At 47.9% G+C, this 8,646-nt stretch overlaps 1 protein-coding gene across 2 annotated transcripts in view; it reads right to left on the bottom strand.

Moving 5' to 3' along the window:
• Positions 1-241: 241 nt before the first annotated feature.
• Positions 242-8,646, bottom strand: part of CPLX2 (complexin 2) — an 84,867-nt gene continuing 76,462 nt past the window's right edge. For both annotated transcript variants that reach the window (XM_031953717.1, XM_031953716.1), the window contains 2 exons: positions 6,384-6,559; positions 242-5,594 (listed from right to left, as the gene is read on the bottom strand). In XM_031953717.1, the coding sequence (XP_031809577.1) occupies positions 5,397-5,594; positions 6,384-6,559 (374 nt within the window). In that variant the 3' untranslated portion in view covers positions 242-5,396. The remainder of the gene's footprint in view (positions 5,595-6,383; positions 6,560-8,646) is intronic.

Raw genomic sequence — 8,646 nt, 5'->3', positions numbered from 1 at the left:
AATGGCCCTAACAGCAATGTGAGTCACATCTATGACAACCATTTGGTTTCAGATTTGATGGTCTATTACTCTTGCTGTCTTGGAGAATTTCTTTTTAACTTTTTAATCACTTCCTGAGGTTTCTTCCTTATCTGGGGAATATGTGCCCTCCTCCCTCACCACTTTCAATCTTGTCTTAAGTGACCATGCCCACCTCCCACCCCCATTTCCCATCATCAGAGAATAGACGGAGACAGTCAGATGGAGAGCTGTACAATGTCTTTTCTTGGTCGCAGTTGATTTTGTACATCCGTAGTTAGCTTTTTGCGTCATACAAAGTTGGGATTGGGGATGGGGGGAGCGGCAGCCATGGCTTTAGGTCAGATTCAGGGGGTGGGAGAGAGCCCTCCTCCCCCCAGGCACTGACACATTCAGGGTATGCGGGGCCACAAGGACACAATTACACACAAGAGGAGTGGGGATTGGATTGTCTCTGAGGTTGATGGAAAGCAAGATGGTCACTCGGCCTGGCCTAAGGGCCCCCCACCCCCCACTTCTTCCCCCCGGGATCAAGGCTATGGGGCCTCTGGGGAAGGTGGAGGTAGAGGGTCTAGATATGGAGGGATAGGTTCCTGCCCCCAGCTTCCAGATGGATCCAATGAATAGAGAGGCTATGCCTGCCTATAAAACTGTCTCCTGAGAGCTCCCTTTTTCTTCCCAGGTTCCTGGAGCCAGAGCCACTCACAAGCCACTTAGTCCTAGAGAAGTGAGTCTCCATCTGGATTAAGGGCAGGGTATGGTATCAGCCTAGCTGTTCTGTCTCTTGTCTCTCTGTATTGGATCTCACGAACCAGGTTGCCAGGGGCAGGTTTATTGCCTAAGGAAGTATGGCATTGGGATCCTGCATTTCCAGGATATGGCAACTTTCGGATAAGAACCCGTGGGAGGTCTGGGGGGTTGGAGCAAAGATGGCCTTTGTTTGTCCTTCTCAACTGACTGTTGTTGGCCTGGGAAGGAGGGTGGGCGAGGGCTTTCCCTCAGGTTCTGCCTTTGCACTGCTCTGAACACATCTCCTCCCTGCAAACATACTATCTCTACCTCCCCTTCTGCTAGCGCTTCTTGGTTCCTGAATCCCTGATGAGCTTTCCCAGATGGGGATTCTGCATATTGCACGTTCTCCATTATCAAGTGCCCACAGATTTCCATGGATGGCGGCACATCTTCTCTTTCTCTTTTCCCATTTACCTATACGATGCCCTGTCAGCAGATTCTGCCTCATTACTCATCTGTGCAGGGAAGCTACAATCAGTTTGTGTCAAGCTAGTCCCTGCCCCCCAACAGTGTGCCACGAACTCACCCCACCCCCGCTAGCCTGGGTCTCCCACCCCCTACCCATCAATCCTCTGGTCCCTGCACTGAATGAGAACCTCTCAGACCGCGCTCCATATATCACTCCCCTTCCACCGCATCACGGGCCTTCTCTAGGTAGTGCTACAATCAGCCGTGTGGTCGGAGAGAGTGACAGACACATACATCACATTTCTTATCTCATGCACCGAACAATGTCTCCTCACTGAGCTCCTACGCCCGGCACCCCTTCCCCAGTGGCCATTGCTGTGCACACGGTACATCATCTCCAGATCCCCCTCGATTTGCCCACTGGGGGAGCGAGGATCGGACAGAGCTTGACAGGAATTAGTTACACTTTTCTACCCTGTGGGAACAGTCCCCCAGAGTGTATCGTTCCCTTTTCTTCTGTTTCTCAGGAGTGGTCCCCAAGGAAGCCAGCACCTTGGGGGTGATGGGGCCTCCCAGAGCAGCTAGTGGTTAAGTCCTGAACTTGTAGGAGGTCTAGTATGTATGTGGAAAGGTCTTAGTGGAGAATGTTACCTTCAAGGGCCCAATTCCAGTTATCTCTGAGCAGTCTGGTGCCCTGGAGGGGAGAAGGGGAGTACTTTGGGAGTCTAGATAGTCCCCTCCAAAGTGGAAGGCCCTAGCAGCTAAAGGGCCTAGGGATCCCTTCCACTAAGCTTTTCTGAACCCAGAAATTCTTTACATATGTTTGCAGACCTTTTTTTTCTCTTCAAGTTCTTCTCTCCCTCCCCCCCCCCCCATTCTTATTTCAAACCCATTTGTACTCCTGGGAATCCCCATATATGTCAGTCAACTCCTTATGTGACTTGGATTCTCTTCACATGTACAACTGGGAATTCCTTTGTATTTCTACAGACCCCTTGTGTGTCTGGGAATTCCTTTGTGGGTCTTTAGACCTCTTGTAATTGGGCATCTCCCTGCATGTCTGTAGATCCTATGTTTGGCTGGGAATTCCCAATCCTCTTTCTTTTCCTGAAGATACATACATTGGGGTTGGTCCCCAGAAGTCAAAGGAACCTCTGATATTGCTCCCTGGAACTTGTGATGATGACAGATGACAAGAATCATTAGCTTTCTCTCAAGAGAGGTAAATGGCTCAAGGTCTATCCAGTTTCTGTTCAGCTCCCCTTTATCCCCAGCTTACCCTTCACCTCTTGGCCCCATAAGACCTTGCAGGGTAACCATCTTACTCTAATGACCATGGACAAGCAGAGACAACAATGGGGTGATACAGTAGTTGAGGGGGTTAGGTGTCCCCCATTACAGAGACATACATGGACACACTCACAAGTACATGACCCTAGGGGCCAGAGATTGGGGCACAAAGAGGCAGGGGGAAGATTCGGGAGTCGGGGGGAAGGAACACCTGGAGGCTGGAGAGACAGATCACCCCAGGATAGAGGGGATGAACAAAACTCCCTTTCTGGTTTTCTTAAATCTATGGTTTTTTCCCCCTCAGCTTTAAAGTATTGCAGTCTAACTGATATGGCTTTAACTATTGGAAACGGACAGAGAAGACACGACGTGAGCTGCTTTCTCTTTTGAAATTAAAAGAAAAATTCTCTAAAATGAAACACCCCAGTTTGTAAACTGGGGCGATGGTGAAAAGTGGTGGTGGTGGCGGTGGGGTGGTGAGGGGCGGGCGTAGCAACCCTCTTTGAGGCATCTCCCTCTCCCACCCCGTAACCAGCATGGCTTCTCTGATAGAGGGACAAAGGGCAGTCCTGTTCCTGAGGCTGCCCAGACCAGTCTGAGCCGCCCAGTGCTTCCCAGGACCCAAACAGGATTCTCCCCATCACATCCAGTGAGGGAGGAGGGCGGTCAAGGCTTGGCTCTGGGAGCCTAGGGGAAAGGAGGAGGGTCTTGGGCTGTAGGAAAAATGTCTCCTCTCACATCTGCTCCGGGTATGGCAGTGGGCAGGGGATGGCCGGTCTGAGAGGGGGGAGATATTTCCCAGTCCTGCTAGCACTCGAAGTCACCCAGGCAGCCTGCAGAGTGTCACACATGCGTTTACACACACACACACACACACACACACTCACACGCCTGTAATAACACACAAACATCCTCTAACAATACCCTTTTAACATATGATCTCTAACACACACATGTGTCCCTCTAATATAGATGGTCTGTGATACAGACACACAATTCCTAGCACACCCTTTCTAAAACACCCACCCACACAGTCTCTATATATACATATTCGGATCCCTAGCATTCTTGTAGTCTCTAAAGGCTTCTCTAATACACAAAGAATTGTCTCCCAAACACACAGGCCATCTTTGACACATCCATACACATCCATATTTATAACACGTACATTCACACCGCCCAACTAGAGACATATCCATCTTGTGCCCGCCCCCATTCGTCCACACTTTCCCGCTCCCAGCCTCCCTGCCCCGGGAGTCCTCAGAATGGTGGGTAAGGGCATGGGGGGGAATGTTAGGGAGGGGGTTTCCTCGGCGCATCTGAGAGGAGAAATTTTTCCTGGCCACAAGACAGACTGATAGATGGACGGACAGATGCCTGCTTTGGGGCTTAGCATATGGGCAGACAGATCCTCAGCCGGAATGAGAAGGCAGCAGTTCAGCTGGGGCTGATTTTCCTCACAGGACCAGGGCAAGACTAGGTGAGCTTGCCCTCGGTGCCTTAGCCTGAGCCCCGCTTATAGGGAGCCCTTCTGGGGGACATGGTTTCCGCTCAGGGCCCTGGAAGCGCCTGGATGGGCTGGGGGTGGGGGGAGGAATGGGAGCAGCATCTCCTCTCCACTGGGTATTCTCTGGCTGAGGATTGATGCTGCCCGATGGCTCCAGAGATTGATATAGATTTGGAAGGGGCTGCCCTATTGGGGGAGGACTGTGGGCTGGGACCCAGCATGTCTTTTTAGGAGAGAAGGGATCAGGCTCCACAGTGGCCATTAGGATGTGAGGGGAAGGCAGAGGCTTCCCGGGGTACAGTGATGTCACAGGGACAACCTTTTAGTGCCCTGTGGAAAGATCTGCTTCACTGACAGGGGAAAGGACAGGCTGCCATATTTGTGAGAATGGGAGTCAACCTTGCTGGTAAGACCCTGCGTGACCCTTCAACACTCCAGAATACCCCTTTGGTTAGGGCACAGGCCCTTCTGATACTCCTGTACTTCTGGGCCTATGCAGGTCAGTGATGACAGGGCTGGGGACTAAGAGACTCTAATGATACCTCCCACAACCAAATGATCTTCCTTGCGACTCCCAGGTCTAGCCAGGAACAGGGAGGGATGAGGCTGGGAGGGGCTGTTCTTACCATAGTGGGCTGAGTCCCTAATATTGAAGTGAGATTGGGGAGGCCTAGGAAGATATCAAGGAGCAGAAATCTGCTCCACTTTTTTCTGGAATTGGCTGATGGGCTCCCTATCGAAGGGTCCAGAGCTGGCCCTTGCCCCTCATCTTTGTGCTCTATTGGGCGGGGCTGGAATGTGTTGGGAGTTTTGACCCATTGGGGTTGGGGAACGGGGCTTAGAGCTCCAGTGATCTCTAGGGGAGTAGAGGAGGAAGAATAGGCAACCTGATCCTCCTCTCCTCTGAGTCCTTCCCCTAGGGCCCACTGGCCTGCCCTCCCCTCTCTGTGGCAGTGGAGATCATGCTCGAGGCATGAGGAATGTTCCTGGTAGGAAGAGGTTCGGGAGGAGTGTGTGCATGTGGGACTCAGTGGTCAGGCCTTTCCTCCCACTTCAGCACATCCCGGGCCTCTCCTGAGGTCATCAATGGTTTGGTCCTAGTTTCTGGCCCTCAGCCCAGGCCAGCAGCCTCCTTTCCCTAGGGCTTCTCAAGAGGCCCAGGGCACTGTGGGTCAGGGGACAGTACTGAACAGGGTGGGGAGCCCTGGGAGTTTCCGGCCAAAGATGAGGGGCTTGGGTCCCACAGTCCATGAGGGGTGGAGGTGGGGGGGTGAGGTCAAATGAGGTTTGCCCTTCAAAATTCATACTGAATGGAAAGTGGAAAAAAATGAATTAAAAACAAAAGTGGGACTGTTGAGAATGGGATGGAGTTGGGCCAGGGTTACTTCTTGAACATGTCCTGGAGAGGCCCAGGTAGGTACTTGAGAACGGTGTCCAGGATGCTCTCTTCCTCCTCCTCCTCCTCATCCCCACAACCGGCTGGAATGGCTTTCTTGGGGCGGGTCAGGCTGCCCTCACATGGCTGCTCCAAGGCAGCCTTCTCTTCAGCCTCCTTCTCTTCCTTCTTCTTCAGGCCATACTGTAGAGGGAGGAAGAAGAGGCAAAGGGGAAGCCCAGTGATGAGGGCCTCCATTCCCCACTGCGTGCTCATTTTCACCTCTTCCAATCACCTGTGTCTTTGCCCTTGGCAATCTGGCTTAGTTATTAGGATAATAGGGATTGGAAGGGAACTTAGAGACCATTTAGCTTCATCCTTTTGTTTTACAGTGGAGGGAACTGAGATCCAGACAAAGTCAGTGGCAGGGGTGGTAAGTGGTAGGGGCAGGATTCCCACTCAGGATCTTGCATCTCACAATCAAGAGGAAGCCTTAGCTTTGATGGGGGAAGGGGTGTGATGTTTTCCAGCCTAAGAGGTGTCTACAAGTCTCTGTCCTCTAGGGACCTGCTCTCCAAGGACCTTCCATAGGAGGCTATGTTGCCCCAGGAATAATCAGGCACAGGGGTGAGAAGGGAGTGGACCGTGCTGGGAGGATATATAATGTCCTCTTCCCAACAATCATGGAACCAGCCCAGTTTATGTAAAAGAGCAATGGAATATGATGCTAATCCTGTTCTGATAATTACTGCTAATAATATGACCTTGAAAAAATTTAATCCCCTCTGTGACCCTCAGTTTCTATATCTATAAAATGGGAATACTAATATTGACCCTGCATCAGTTTTTTTTTTTTTTTTTTTTTTTTTGGTGAAGATCAAACGAGCACTTTGCCAACTAAAAAGTGCTAGAACTGATATGAGGGATGGTGATTGTTATTAAAGACAATACCTGGGGAAGAGAAGGGAAAGGAAGTGGGAAGGACAGACTAACCTTGTCTCGAATTTGCTGCCGGACCTTTTCCCGCTCTGCCTCCATGCGAGCATGCTTGGCTTTGCGTTCCTCCTCCTGTTGTCTGAGGGCCTCCTGCCGTTCTTCTTCCTTCTTCTGGGCATCTGGATCCTTCTCCTCCTCACCCCCCAACATCTTTCCCATGTCTTTGGTGGCCCCTGTGGAGGAGCAGGAAAGAAGACTTAGAATTAATCCAAGGGAAGAGAGAGCAGGAGTGAACATGGGAGAGGAGAAAGGAAGAAGGAATGGAGGAACAACAAGTGAGAAGGACAACAAGAGAAGGACAGAAGGGCAATGAGAGGGATAGCTAGAAAGAGCAATGGAAGGGAAAAAGATTAGAAAGAAACGTGAAGGAAGGTATGGGAAAAGGTTTAAAGGGAAGGATGGACAAAAGAGGAACAAGGAATAGAGGAATGGAAGGATGAAAGAAGAAAGATAGGGAAAGAGGAAAAGGTCCAATGAAGGACAGAGGGAGGAATAGATGGAAGAAGGAAAGAAACAGAGAGAAGTTTCATAAAGCAGATCCAATAGAAGGAAGAGACATATACTGCATGTGTTAGGAAAAATTGTACATCTATATGAAAAAGATTCTTGAACCTGAAGGGAGAAGGCATTTTATTTCAGGAGAGGAAAAAGAGAGAAAACAGAAGTGATATCCTTGTGAACATGTATTATAGATTCCCCAGTCAGTTAGAAGATATCATAGTAGGTTCGGAGGGTGGAAGAGACAAAGAGAGGAGCAACTGTTATAGGAAAAAAAATTCTGACCCACAAAGAGAAATTGGCTGGAGGAGTGAGAATGATAGAAATTTGGAAGGGAATGACCCTGTCATTTTAGAATTTGTAAAAGTGAAGAGAATATTCTTCATAGCTGTACAGCATTTTTAAAAAGTCTGAGGAATGATAGATATGAGGCTGTATAAAGAAGGGTGAGAGATTTTCAGTAATTGGATTATAACAGTATAATCATGAATTATTCTAATGAGGGGAAAAAGAGGGAACTCTCTTAAGAATCAGACTATAGAGAGCTCTCAAACTTAGACAACTTTAGATTTATTAAATATAAGTACAAAAATAGAATCACAGAACCAAGTATTGCGATCAATCTAATAGTCATCTAATTCAATTTCCATCTGAACAGTAATATCTCTATTCCTGAAAATTTACCATCAAGACTTCACCAGAAGATCTTCCAATCATTATTCTATCCTTTACCACTTTCTAAGGCAGCTTATTCCATTTATGGACCAAAAAACATGTAATCAGTAGGAACTGAATATAAATATGACTGTTTCAGCATGTATGTGTACATGTGGGATTTTATTTAATTTTGTAAGAAATTTTCAGGTAGAGTGAGATAAATCATGACAAATCAGCTTTGGAGGACTGAATTGTGATAATTTTTAGATTTGGCTCTTGAAGGAAATGTGAACGACTAGGAAGGCATTAGCTTTGAATGGTAAATGGAACCTGAAAGTTGAATGATTGCTGGGATTAGGGGAAGAATGCTGAGGGTGGGAGGTAGGGATTCCCTTAAAATAAGATGGCAGATGGCCACGAATCAGGGACAGTTCCAAATTTGGAATGAATAGGAATGGTCTTATGTATGGAATTAGAGGAGGAGGGAATGGCAACCCACTGGAGTAGAGAGAATATTGAACTTGTCAGAAAACGTGGGTTCAATTACTGCCATTACTACCATTATACTATAGCCCTCAGTTTCATCATCTTTAAAGTGTTAAATAAGGTGATCTCTGAGTACTCTTCTATTTTGATATTTTATGTTCTAAGGTCCCTTAAAGCCCTGAAATGCTGTTATGCTGTGGTTACTGGGCTCAGTAAAATGGTAGTTCTGTGCTCAGCATTTTTGTTGTATTTTACCTTCTTGCTTTTAAAGGAAAAAAAAACCTGTCAAATTTCTGTTTTGGGTAAATTGAGGAGACATTCAGAACCGATCAGGCCAAGTCAGGTAAGGTTTGGTGGCAGGAGAAGAGAGAAAGAGAGAAGGGGCCATAGTTAAAAGCATCATGAGCCAGTCAATAAGGAAAATGGCTATCAAAATGACAGTAGTTACACATATTCTAATTCACAAAGAAATAGATTTAGAGAATTATTGACAGAGCTGGAAAGGTCTTTAGACATTATCCATACCAACTTTCTCATGAAGAAATTAAGGCACAGGAAAGGGACCAACCTGCCCAATGTCAAAGAACTTGGGGCTTGAATTCAATTATCCTGACTTGAA

This window comes from Sarcophilus harrisii, chromosome 2 (assembly GCF_902635505.1).
Source record: "Sarcophilus harrisii chromosome 2, mSarHar1.11, whole genome shotgun sequence".
NCBI lineage: Eukaryota > Metazoa > Chordata > Mammalia > Dasyuromorphia > Dasyuridae > Sarcophilus > Sarcophilus harrisii.
This window is presented reverse-complemented; position numbering and strand designations above follow the sequence as displayed.